The 14,034-nt window shown below is 41.9% G+C and overlaps 1 protein-coding gene across 3 annotated transcripts in view; it reads right to left on the bottom strand.

Annotated features, from left to right (window-relative positions):
- Window positions 1-5,137: 5,137 nt before the first annotated feature.
- PDE4D (phosphodiesterase 4D) overlaps window positions 5,138-14,034 on the bottom strand; it is a 560,837-nt gene continuing 551,940 nt past the window's right edge. For all 3 annotated transcript variants that reach the window (XM_060009455.1, XM_060009457.1, XM_060009458.1), the window contains 4 exons: window positions 12,914-13,068; window positions 11,426-11,548; window positions 10,753-10,935; window positions 5,138-10,042 (listed from right to left, as the gene is read on the bottom strand). In XM_060009455.1, coding sequence (XP_059865438.1) covers window positions 9,629-10,042; window positions 10,753-10,935; window positions 11,426-11,548; window positions 12,914-13,068 — 875 coding nt within the window. In that variant the 3' untranslated portion in view covers window positions 5,138-9,628. The remainder of the gene's footprint in view (window positions 10,043-10,752; window positions 10,936-11,425; window positions 11,549-12,913; window positions 13,069-14,034) is intronic.

Raw genomic sequence — 14,034 nt, 5'->3', positions numbered from 1 at the left:
GGGAGGGTGATGTCCTTGGAGAGGGCATGGAAACTTCTGTCCTTTCCCCATACCTTGCTCTCTATATATCTTCCATCTAGCTATTGCTGAGTGATATGTCTTTATAATAATGCAGTGATCTAGTAAGTAAAATATTTCTCTGAGCCACTCTAGCAAATTAATGGAACCCAAGACGGGGGTGTCGCTGGAACCCCCGATCTATAGCTAGTAGGTCAGAAGTGCAGGTAACGACCTGAGTTTGCCACTGGCCTCTGAAGTGGAGGAGGTGGGGATGGAGGGGTGAGGGTGAGTGTCTTCTAGTACTGAGTCCTGTAGCCCTTGTGGAATCCAATACTATCTCCAGGTGGATAGTGCCAGGATTAAGTTGAATTGTAGGACCCCCAGCTGGTGTAAGCGAATTCCTTGTTGGTATGAAGAACCCACTCCAACCCTCCACATTGAAATTGGGTCCAGAACCCGTAATTATGTCAATAACTGTCATAATGGTAACAGCTAACCTGAGGTTTCCTCTGCTACTGAAGAGAGCCAATAGCTGGCTTCACTATTCCTGCTTGATGGAAACTGGCTGGTTAAACCTGTGTTTCTACCGTTCCTCCAATTGCCATTAGCTGTCACTGCGACACCTGTTGAAACTCCTGCTGTAACATGCATCCCTTTGAGTAAATGCAGTGAATTAGAAAGGGGGTTGAGATAATTCTGCTTTTCTGCAAAACCGAAAGAGGAAAAAACAACTCCAAGAGGTCTGGAACAGAGTTTCTCAAACTTTATGGCCCATAGGAATAACAGGACGACTGGTTAAAAGACAGATTCTGGGACCCACCCCTAGGGATTCTTATTCCCAAGATCTGAGTTGGGGCTTGATCATTTGCATTTCTAACAAGAATCTAGTTGATTCTGATGTCAGTGCAAGGACCACTGGTATTAGAGGAGAAGGAACAGGCAAATATTGATGTCTTGACTTAAATCTTTACTAGCCAGACCAAAAGGAGCACACCTTCTGCAAAATCTCACAAGCTAGTGAGGGGTATGTACACATCTAATCTAGGGATATGTACAAAATACTGTTGAAATAAATTTCTAGGCCCAAGATGGAGCGGCTCCTGCCTGAGATGCCACATCAACAAACCAAAACTTACATAACTCGTGTTCCTGTAAATGCGCCTCTTGATCAGAAACACAGTGTATCCAGTCAGCCAATCCCCAAACACCAGGCCGCCTCCGGCTTCTTGCCCCAAACAAGGTTGAGTATTTGTCCCCAGCCAAGCAGATATTTTCTATTTGTCTCTTCCTTGTTCTTTATTCTTTAACCTAGAAAAGCTCCTTGCTTTCTTCCCCCTTTGGCAGTTCTCCATTTGTACCACCCAAATTATCTTCTTTCATCGTTTTTAAACAGTTTTTGGCAAGTTTTTTGAAACACCACAAAAGCCCTAGCCCAACAGCACATCCCCCTTAGGTATTCATTTGTCTCCTAGAGACCGAAGGCTTAGCTAAAGTAACGGGATCCTCAAGTTTCAAAGACTTGAGTATGCCACCTCCCGGCACATCTGCTTATTTTAAGTCTAAGAACTGTGGTCCGGGAAGCCATAGATATCTACAAAAATGGCAAAATCTTACTAAGACAACCTAGAATTACAATGGCCGTCATGGGGAACTTTCCAATTAGGGAAGATAGTTCATTTAAGAAGCGCACCTGAAAGCAAGGGTTCCCAAACCAATGAACAGAATGGAATATCTATATTAATTGGCATGCAGAAGCCTCCAAAAGCTTCAAGATTCCAAAAATGCATCATTGAAATTCATTGTAAAAGGCTAATGAAAAATTAAAGACCAAAGAGGTGATTCCTACCGACGCCTGTACCCTCCGATGCCTGAGTACTCACTAAGCCTGCGCTGAATTGCTTTTCCACTCTGAAGAGACCCCAAGGCCGTAACTAAAAGCCCACCAAGTCAGTTACCTTATAGCGGCAACAGCCTTAAAGTCAGAAACCTGGAACACCTGGGCCTCCCCCACTGCACCCTCCTGGGGTCCATCGGCAAAACAAATCGTCTCATTGGCATTCACTTAGGACACTGGAAAAAAGGTTTTGTCAAATCCTTCCACTCCAACTCGAATGCCCCCATATTTATCCTCGAAAGAGGGCCCCTCCCAGGGTTGACCAGACTCGCAGATATTCTCCAGTCAACTGTTATCAGTTATTCCCTTCAACAGTCCAGGAGAAGCTAACATTCAAATTAATGAAAAGCCTTGTCAGGTTCTCACAGACACAGGGCTACACTCTCTACTTGAAACCCTACTCACTCTGGAGCCTGCAGATGGGGTCCTAGGAAAACCAGCAGAAAAGCCAAGGAAGGGTGAGAATTCTTACCAGCGTCAGCTCGCTTGGATCTCTGTAGTGCCCCGTTGAGAAAGGTAAAATTTCAAGTTCTCCCTTCCTTTCCGAAGCCTGAGCCCTTGGTTGTGGATCCTTTCTCTCCCAGGAAGAGCCGTTGCCTCCTTGTTTGTCTCATTTTGTGTCCTGCCAACTTGGCGTGACTTTCTGCCTGCCTGGGGCACACAGGTTGTCAGTTCCTTCTTGTGCAGGCAGCTCAACCCTCCAGTTGGGGACCCCAAAATACGGCCCGACAGAAATGTGGATTGCACTCCGTTCGCAGCTCATATAAGGCCGGACAGGAAATGGAACGTACTTCATTTGCGGCTTGGGTCCTACTGACCGTGGCCAGCTCTCAGAGGAATTGTCTAGTTCCGTCTTTTTTTTGGACTATCTTGGGGAGTGGCTCTGGATTTTGGGAGGGTGGTATCCTTTGCATCTGTGGTGGGCGTAAGGGGTTCCCAGCCTCAGCGGGCACCACGTGCGTGAGAAGGAAGCAAAGAGCCCAGAAACTGTAAGGAATCGCTGCAGTCTTGACAACACCCAGGAGTGGTGTTTCTGCTGGGATGCAGGTGAGAGCACTTTTATGTTGGGAGGGTGAGGGGATGTGCTAATAAGGACAGAGATGGAAAGTCCCAAGACTGTAGTAGGATGGGGACGTAAAGCCCATGTTAATTGATGGAAATAAAGCAAGCGGGGTATCCTGCACACTTGAGTGCATGGGCTGAGATTTATACCCATTAATTACACTGAGTCTGACATTGCATATTTGGAGATATGAGAATAGCTACGAAAGAAACAGCCCCCAAGTCAGAAAGCTGGGAATGCAGAGGTGGAATTCCACTAAAACAAGGCTCTGTAAGCAAGAGCATCCCTGCTGGGGGTGGTGCTCTCTGGCGACAGGGAAGAAGGTTTTCTTTTCTTCTGTGGAATGTTTTACTGTTGTGGGTTCAAAGCTGTGTACCTGAGGAGATGTTTCCAGTCAAAGACCTAAACTCAGGTGGGCTCAGCACACCCAAATTGGCCTAAATCAGCATGGGGGGACGAGTGGGGAAAAGAAGGCTGCTCGTTCCTTTGTCCCAGAGTCTCACTTTGGGGACGTAAACTGAGGAAGGGGACTTGGGCTTGCTCAGGCCTTCCTGGATGGCACGATTTGGTCATCTTTAGGCTCTAGTCTCTGTCGTTCTCTGCGGTGTTGGGAGGAAATGGTGAAGAGGCTGAGCACAGTCTTTCTATTGAATTAACTGTATTCTAGTTACGATTTAGGGATTCAACTTTTGCTGATTTCTTTACTCTCCTCATCATGAAAACTGATTTTCTGCCATTCAGGGAAAAAAAGGAGAAATTGTGAGGAAGAGGCAGAGTCTTTACTTAGCAACAGGGTAGAAAACGGTAACCTCTCTTTATCCAGGATCTTGACAAGCTCAAAAATTAAAAAAAACAGCCAGAATATTTTTATGGTATCAACCCTAATGTCTGGATCACCGGATTGAATTATATCCAATATCAGTTTGGTGGCTATATTCAACAAATATTATTTATTTATTTATTTGGTTGCGTTGGGTCTTTGTTGCTGTGCGTAGACTTTCCCTAGTTGCGGTGAGCGGGGGGCTACTCTTCATTGCAGTGCACGGCCTTCTCATTGTGGTGGCTTCTCTTGTTGTGGAGCACGGGCTCTAGGCACGCAGGCTTCAGTAGTTGTGGCACGTGGGCTCAGTAGTTGTGGCTCGCGGGCTGTAGAGTGCAGGCTCAGCACACAGGCTTAGTTGCTCTGCGGCATGTGGGATCTTCCTGGACCAGGGCTCGAACCCATGTCCCCTGCATTGGCAGGCAGATTCTTAACCACTGCTCCACCAGGGAAGTCCCTATTCAATGAATATTAAACACCTACTGTGTACCAGGCATTGTTTTAGGTGTGAGGGATACACCGGTGAGCAAAGACTCTACTCTCATAAAGCTATGTTCTGGTGGGAGAGACGGACAATAAACAAACAGATGCATATGTCAATTTGCAATAAGTGTTATAGAGGAAAGAAAGCAGGGTGAGGGAGTAAAGAGTGATGGAACAGGAGTGTTTTCCTTCCATTTCTCCAGAGGTCTGGAGCTCATCTGCACCTCAGGACTTCTGCAAATGTTTTCTCTGTCTGGATCCTCCTCTTCTTTGTGTCAGCTCTTGCTTTTTGCCAAGTTATCTCTCACGATCCTTCAGAGCTCAGCCCCAAATCGCTTCCCAAAGAAAGCCTTCTCTGGCCCTCCAGAAGAGACCAAGGTCAGGTTCCTGCTCAATTGCAGCACCTGAGCTTCTTTGCTGTACCGAGGACACTTACAATGCTGTGTATGGGATGGTTTAATACCTTTGTCTCTTCTAGACCGTAAGCTCACAAAAGCAGAAATGATGTCTCGTTCCCTGCTGAATCCTCACAACCTTGTAGTCTGCAGAGTAGGGACCCAACAAATAACTGTGGAGTATCTGAATAACTTTCAGGATTAGAGAAGTTAGAATTAGAGAAGTCCCCTTCCCAAGGTTGTTTACAAAACACTGTGCTTAATGTTGTAGGCCATTTACATAATTTTGGCATTTTTTTCTGTAGCAAGATTAATCTACATAATTTGGTTTCATTGGACTGTGACTATCCATAGTAATGTATGACGTCACTATCCTCCTCTATTCCACCTTAACAATCTCCATGGCCCTCGGGAACCTGTGCTGACTGAACTACAAGTTAAAATGAATAACCTTTTATTTGTAAAAGATCGAGTCACAAATAGGCAGAATCAACCCATGCTTTTATTTCCATTGCATATAAAAATTTCATATGAAGGTATTGATGTACAGTACTATCCCCATGGGCTGTAAGAGAGGCTATGAAACCACTAAAAGAATCATCATTTGTAATGCTCACACACAATTTACCACTCCGAAAACATATCCAAAGAAATCAAATTAAAAACAACTAAAATCAGTAAGCATGTTTTTTTGTAATTATAGTGTCCCCGTTGTACTGTTTAAAACAAAAGTAATCAAATTCCTTTGGGCCAGGGCTGCTAAAATCTACAGTTTGTGTCAAAAAAAAAAAAAAAAAAAAAGAAAGAAAGAAAGAAAGAGAGAAAGAAAATAAAAGGAGGCTCATTTTTTCTAGAAAAAGAATCTCTCCTTTCACTAAGTCACACATCCTGAGGGCTGGGCCACTGGGAATTTTTCATAGCTTTTAGGAGCTGTGCAAGGTTGAATTTAAAAATTCTAAAGCAATGCAAGTTTTGCTGAAACAGATTCTAGAGAATGGTGAATCCATTATGCCGTGTGAATTGGCATCATATAAAACTTTGTGTTTAAATACATGGATTTACGTAATACGTAAGTAAATTTACGTAAGTAATACGTAAGGAAATTTGGTTCATCTTAGTTGAAGGGTTAAAAACATGACCTTTTTCATATTATATATTTCCTTAACATGACAGGAAGCCAGGGAATAACTAACACACGTCACCTACGGCTCTAATTTCAAATCAAATTCGTTTGCCCATGTGCTCTAGAAGCCAAAAAAGACTTTTTATAATCACTGGACAAGAATATATCTTCCCAGTAGTGTCTGAAAATAAAAAATCAAATGTAACTAACTAACGTAGCTCAGTTAGTATCTGATAGGGAAAAATCACCATCGTATATGCCATGCTGCTTCATGGCAAAAAGTACCTAAGGGCTTGTCTCTCAAAAGGGTCTCAGAATGCTCCAGAGGTTGTCTGTGTTTCTGTAAAATCCAGCTGTTGCCAGAAATCCAACAGATCAAAGCTCAGATGTGAAATGCCCAGCCCTAGCCCCACCACTATCTAACTTTCAAATGCAGCAAAACAGAAGAAAATATTGATTAAAGTTAAGGCACAGCCCTGGGACCAAAGACCTGCAGCTATGTTTTCTTAATTTTATATACCTTTATGTATTTTATAGTTTTCTTGAATCTTCCATAAACAAGCTCAAAGGTGACAAGACTATTTTATAGAAGAAAAGAAAATGTACAAGGAGTATGTATACACACCATTCATTCTCTCACCAAGAGTTTCCAAATATATCAACACCATCCCATTGCGGGATGATGTTTTAATAAGAACTGATAATTTACAATTAACATTACAGTATGTACATTACAATAAATACATGGTTGTAAACAGACAAACAAGACTGTATTACCGGTAAGGTCATTTGGTGAGAAAAAAATGCATGGCACAAAAAATAAATAATGCATTCAAAGAGTATCATAAAGCTTTCTGTAAAATCCACTTCATTCAAGTTTTTTTTTCCTTGTCTGCAATTTGTTCTATCTACATTATTTTCTTGTGAATTTTAAGTGACGTTAAAGAAAATTAAAACAGCATTATTGTGTTTAGTAACTTGCAAGCTGAAATGTACTGGTTTTATGCAAACTTGGACATTTTCTCCCCCGTACAGTACCCAGATATTGCATTTTCTTATGGCATTTTAGGAAACGTAAAGTCACTTGTAAAAGGATATTCTTTTTAAAGCGGTGTATAATTCTGAAGCACACTTTGGCGAAAGGGAAGGGAGAGGAGAAGTATATTGTATAGTGCACTAGTCCCTATCTTTTGGATATTATGTCTCTTCTACAATTTGATTGTCCATCAGTGGATATCTTTACAACATGTGACCATTAAAACCCAACAAATTGGAAAAAAAAAGCCTCTCTTTTTTACTGCAGTTATAAATCTTTTCAGGTCTGGATTTGTTTGTGACATATTGCTGGTTTTTTTTTTTTTTTCATTATTAAGATTCTAGGCACTCTGTGGGGGAAATACCAAGCATTAGGGAGGGGAGGGAATGAGAATATTTTGGAGAGAGGAATAAACACTAGATTCTTTGCCTTTTCCTCTAAACCTCCATCAGGGACAAATAAAATTAAAATGGAAACAAGTTTCCAAATATTCTTGTGAAACCACTTGCCAAACATAAGACTTTCTTTGAAAGTCTGGTTTTTACAGGGGAAGGAGGGTGGAAATCTGATAATTAATTGGTCAATTCCTATCCTGTGCTCTGTGTGAAAGATCAGAGCTACATAATTTTTCTATCCAAATTTCTAAGCGTCAGTGGATCTCAGGGGATTAAACTAGTATCTTCAGCTTGGGTCATTTCCCTGGCTGCTGACTTAGTGATTAGTCCCCAGATGGCTTCTTTTGACATCCCCAATATAAATGTTTTTCAGGGTTACAATTTTATTTAGTGTTTTATTTATTTTCCGTTTGGTCTGATACTCCTTTAGCCTCTACTTGGGTTCTTGGATGTCGCTCTAAAAAATGATTATTCGGGCTCCAAACTCTTCACAGAGATGGTAAACACTTTATTAAGAGCTGAAGTGGGAAGGAAGTCCAAACTAAAAAAATGCCCCAAGATGCCAACTGAACGTAAATACTGGGAATCAATCTCTAAAATTGTAATACATTTCTTGATGCTAAATTTAGCCAACAGCGATCTCTAATGTCTGACTTATGCGGAATCTTCTTACCCAGCCCAGTATTTTAAAACGGCATTATATTGCCAAATCTCTGGTGCCAGGGGCATCATCAACTTCTTTCTGTCAGTGTATTTAAAGAAGTTCTTCTCCACGAGACATACTTATGGATCAATGATAACTGATAAATCAAGTGCTACATGTTACATGGCTGTCCTTTAAGGAAGAGTCATTGCTACACTTAAAATCACTTCTCAGGAATATTCCTCATACAGTTCTTAATCCCATGGTGAAATCAGAGAAACAAAAGAGCATTCACTGTACTGGTCTTCATTAATATATTCTGCTAATATTGTTAAAAAATTACCTAGCTAGCTGTTAACGTTTCTTTGTAAATCAAAAGTAAAAGCTAGTCATTATATATGACCTCATGGCAGAAAAGAATGCTAACTCTAACTTGACTACCTGTTCTTTGCATCAGTCAGCATGGTGGTGATATATCTGATAAGACCCCACGCAGTGAACGTGGACAGAGGTTCAAACACACACTGGTAATGAAGCAGCACAAGGGGGAAAAGTTCTTACTATGACTGTGAAAACAAAAACGAGCATGAAATGTGTGGGTTATTACAGAGACATGCACTTGTGAAATGAGGGTCTATCGCCACAGCAAAATGTTCTCAGAAGACGCTAAGTAGGAAAATATCTAAAAAAGACTGACCATTTTAGCTACTGGGTATTTCTATATCTCTCACTTGCTTCAGACAACACCAACTGATGACTGAGTGTCCATGAGGCTTGAGACACATTAGACAGGATGCACATCAAAGTATTATGGAACGAGTATTCACTTTGCACACGGTGAAGAGAAATGTAAGTGGGGAGCAACTCTGCATGTCTGAAAGGAGTGAAACGAAAAGCCAGTAAACGAAGACCTACAAAAAGGGTTTCCTGCAACATAAAGTCAATTTTTGTTTTTAAAATATGGAAGTCATTGGTATATAAAACAATGGGTCACTACAAATCAGTTAATTGCTATGAAGTCTAAGGTGCAAGTAAAATTTGTAAATTAGGTTTATCCAGTGTAGCACGGATTTGTACTGAAAACTTGCAAGTTACTCCTTAGAAAAAAAATAACCAGTGGCAGATGAAGTTCTGAATGTAGTTTTTTAAATATAATACCTCAATACATTTAATAATAAAAGTAAGCTCTACAAAAAATCTGTTTTACATATCATACAAAATGTAGAGGTCAGTGCAGCTCACTGAACCACACTATTCAGTCAGGTATCAGGAAGACTTGAAATTAGAAAATTATGCAATTTCTGTGGCTCATCTTCTTCCTGGTAACAGCTTCACAATGTGTCCTGTTCCTGACCCATCTGTTGCTTCACTCCGTCCACGTAATGCCTTCTTTCTGCTGAAAATATTGCAAACAAATAAAAAGGAAAAGAACCCCCAAATCATCTCAACTTTTGGGCTGCCTGATGAGCCACACTCCCTAGAAAACACTTTGGAGTTGATTTTCTCTGCTTCTTCAGCTCGACCGAGCTGCAGTCTTCGGACGCTGCCGTTCGTGGAGATGTCCCCCTCGTTCTGATGACATGGAGGTGAAAAAACTGGTGACGATATTCCTGAGCGCTAGACTGAGTCGTCAAGGTCAGTTTTGTTCCGCAAACGTCCTGGCAGATGACAGTGAGGTGTGACCGTAGTTGTGGCATGTGACATGCACTTTGGAAACAATGTTTCTACTTAAAAAAACAAAAAAAACAAACAAAAGGCATGGAAGTCTCTGCCCTGTTATGTGTCGGGCGAGTGATCGCCGATGGCACAGGCCTCGGGCTGGCTCTCCTCCTCTCCCACGGCTTCCTCTTCCGCCTGCTCGTCCAGGGGGATTTCGGTGGACTCCGAGTCTTGAGTGCAGAGCGTCTTGGAGTCACTGCAGCTAGTGTCTTCTTCCACTTGACTCCCACTGTCCTTTTCGGTGTCTGACTCGCCGTCCTCCTCTAAAGTCAGTTCAAACTGGAACTTCTCGGTTTGACCCTGCCGGCCCTCCTCCTGGTCATCCGGTGCCGGGGAGGGGCTCTGAGGAATCGTGCTCTGGTACCACTCACGATTGTCCTCCAAAGTGTCCAAAATGTCCTGGGCGTCAGGATGGACCAGGTCTGCCCACGTCTCCCAGAGAGGATGAACAATGTAGTCTATGAAGCCCACCTGATTAAAAAAAACACAAAGCCGATTGGGACTAAGAAACAATGGAAAAGGTTAACGAGCCCCCTCAAATGTCACTAATTCATATGTTGAATTAAATTTTTATATAAGATATACAGAATTTACAGAAAAATAAATAAAATATAATATGCTCTGCAAGGATAACACTGAGCTGAAGACTACTAACCCTAGTTTGGTAAAACAGTCATTATTTTAGGTAGCAGACCAATAAAAAAAAGTCATTACTAGCTGGTAAAAACCAGCTTCTCGAACTCTGAATCCAAGAGTGTGTGATGTAAAAAAACCTCCAGTTGTTTACATGGCAGGACCTGGCTTGAGGCTGAGACTTTATTTAGAATAGCCCGTTCGTAGGTAAATCCACAGAGATAATGCCACGTACTCTATATGGATTCATATAACTTTATTCGCTTACGAACTGAGATAGCTGAAATAATTCTACACATACGAATATACTATATACATACAGTCACGCTGAATGAATATACTGTCCTATGAACGTATATATGACTATATGAATATAAATTCTAAGAATCGAAGAATTTTTTGGCTTGCAAACACTAAGGTGGACATTGAGCTTGACAAAAGAAAGTAATTAAGAAAACCCAATAAAATACTGTGTGACATGCATACGGCGTAACCAAACGTTCCGTGTAGTTGTGTTCTCTCTGAAAGCTTTGTGCTTAAGGCATCACCTGTGATTTTTCCACAGAGGCATTGTGCTTGTCACACATGGGGCTTATCTCCATGCCCCGCTCCCTCTCTCGGTCCCCTTGGCGGAAGAACTCCTCCATGATGCGGTCCGTCCACTGGCGGTATAGCTGCAGAGGCTTGGTTGGGTTGCTCAGGTCGGCACAATGCACCATGTTCTGAAGGACCTAAAACAGATCAATGCCTTCTCTATTTAGCAGCTGCTCCATTTTTACTAGAAATTCACATCAGATGACGGTGACACTTAAAAATACATGTAGTGTAAGAGTCGTGCCAGACAGCTCGACCATGGTGTGTCTGTGTGACGTTCACACCTGTGTTAATAGTCCCAAATTAGGCCACTTCTACTGCATCTAAGTATCATGAGAGAAACTGTTCACGTGCATGGTTGATTAAATTCAGAGCTGCTTAAGTGGTTGGTTTTGTGGGATGTTACTTTTTTTTTTTTTTTTAACGCATTTCCACTTGAAAAGGCCAACAGGATTTTATCTGGTTAATTCTCAAGATTAAGAATTTGGATAAAAATCCTGCTTACAGCTACTAAAATTATAAGTTGGAGAAAAGGAGACATAAATCTTATCTAAGCTAGACACACAGACACGTGTACACACACACACACACACACACACTCAGACACAGCAAATTCGAATGCTTTACCTGAATCCTATCAGAATAATTATCAAGAAGAAGAACTCCAGAACTTGTCACTTTCTTAGTTTCAACCATAGTTTTCAAATCAGCCAGCAGATTCATGTGCTTTGACATGTCTGTTGCAAGTACCTTAAAAGACAGAGTATTTTTAAAAAATTTTTATTGCAGTACAGTTGATTTACAATGTTGTGTTAGTTTCACACGTACAGCAAAGTAAATCAGTTATACAATACATATATCCACTCTTTATTTTTTAGATTCTTTTCCCATACAGGTCATTATGGAGCACTGAGAGTAGAGTTCTCCGTGCTATACAGTAGAGATATTTCTTTTCTTTTCTTTTTTTTAGCCACACCGCTTGGCATGTGGGATCTTAGTTCCCTGACCAGGGATCGAACCCGTGTGTCCTGTAGTGGAAGCACGAAGTCTTAACCACTGGACCGCCAGGGAAGTCCCATGCACATAAAAATATCATGGAGAACGTGAGAAGAAATGGAGAACCACTCTGTCGTCTAATAGCTGTGTGTGGGAATCCTTTACTGCTTCTTGGGGCAGAGTCTTCTCCCCTTTGCTATCACTTTCCCTGGAAGCCCAGATACATGTGTCCAATATACAGAAACAGTAGGCACTGGCAGCCACTTTCATAGTGATAGAAAGGGATATTTCCATAGATAAGACATCATCGTACGTTTTGTTTGTTTGTTTGTTTGTTTGCTTTTGCGGTACGCGGGCCTCTCACTGTTGTGGCCTCCGGACACGCAGGCTCAGCGGCCAGGGCTCACGGGCCCAGCCGCTCCGCGGCATGTGGGATCTTCCCTGGGCCGGGGCACGAACCCGTGTCCCCTGCATCGGCAGGCGGACTCTCAACCACTGCGCCACCAGGGAAGCCCCATTGCACGCTTTGAAGTTTTTCTATCCCTTGTGCTAGAAAGTGGTTACTGGACTACGATGGAGTGAGTCAAGGTTGCTTACAGAGTACTTCAGAAACAATATTCTGGTCAATTTTCTGCTTATCCAAACCAGATAATACCTGCCTTTCTTTGTATGTACAAAGCTTAACAGATTAAGTTTTTGACAACCAGAGATATCCGTGTGTCTCATAATCGCTGTGAAAAACATGCATAGAGAAAAGACTAATGTCATGCATGTTTCTACATGGCACTTGTGCTGACAGAGATTTTTTTTCCAGTTTTTGAATGGAAAAAATCCATTTTTTTAGCCAGCTCCCTGTGCTTTTGTTAGCCATCTCTGTCTGCCACCAGACAGGAGGAGTTCAGAAAATAAACCTAGAATGAGGGTAAGCTGTCATTATTCTTAGCCCCAGACTGTTAGCAGTAGAGCATCATTGCCAGCAGCAGGGCCAGCCTCTGGGACAAAAAAGGCAGCATTACCTTGAAATATACATGATGCTTTCCCTGATAGTCATCTCACTCTTTTTTCTTTTTAAAAACACCATGCATCACAGTTCTCTTTTTGCTTTTATCAGTTACTTACAATATCAATGACCATCTTCCTTAATGACTGTCTTTGCTTTTTGGTCAAATTCTGGAAAATGTCGCAGTTTTCTTCCTGAAGCAACTTAAAGCCCACGGCCAAATGATGGTTCTCCAGGACAGAAGAATCATTGTACATCAAGGCAAGCTCAGAGTCTTGAAAGAAAGAGAGAGAAGGTTAGCAAAGCCATTTATGCTAAGTTTATCTTATTCTTCATATTCTGAGATATTTTGGGTTTAGGAAGCAATTTCCCCTAAACGTCTCTGCTCGCATTCCCATTACATGACAACACCTAGGAGAAAGTCTGCTAGTTAATGTAGCCACAGAAAGATCCCTGGAATCTTGGGAGTGTATTCTAATGCTCTCGGCACACGGCAAGTCAGTTCACCCTGTGGCTTCAGCTTCCTCCGCTATAAAGGGAAAGAAGAGTTAGGCCAGATTACCTTGAACCTCCTCTCCGGATCTGCCAGAGGCAGCTCCGTAAGCTCAGCAGAAGAAGACATTATCCCTAACATTTACAACATGTCCAGAGCATAGAATGTTGTATTCCTGACAACTGCGGACCACCTACCCAACACTGTATGTAATGTAAAGATCACGTGACTCAGGATTATTCGTGCTCTGAGAAGGAACAAGAACAGCTTGGAACACATGAACGATATCAGATTTGTTCATGCTTGTGCTCATTTGGTTCATAGTATAGCTCTGAAAGGCAAAGCTTTATTCATTTTTCCATTTCCTTTTCCAAGTATCTTGGCAGTCACTATACACATGTATACTGCCCGTCCCAGCTGCATGTTCAGGGCTTCACACAGAGACGGGTGTTTAGCTGCCTACATTTCTCCAGAGTGAAGATTCTGCCATTCCCCCACAATTGTCCTGGACCTATTTTAGGTAGTGACAAATCCTGCCTCTTTCCTAGTTCCTATAATAGCAGACTCAGACCTATAAGGTAGTCATCAAAAAAACCTGACTGGTGCTTCATCCTGTTGCCACTTAAGTCACTGTAAAGACGAAAAGCATATGTATTTGATCTTTCTTCTGACTCATGTGTGGAAAATATATATTCTTTTCTAATAAAGAAATACCCAATACTATTCAATGACTATTTTAAAGAAGCT

The sequence above is a fragment of the Delphinus delphis genome, chromosome 3 (genome assembly GCF_949987515.2).
Source record: "Delphinus delphis chromosome 3, mDelDel1.2, whole genome shotgun sequence".
Classification (NCBI taxonomy): Eukaryota; Metazoa; Chordata; class Mammalia; order Artiodactyla; family Delphinidae; genus Delphinus; species Delphinus delphis.
Note: the sequence above shows the minus strand (reverse complement) of the source record. Positions and strands in the feature narration are given on the sequence as shown.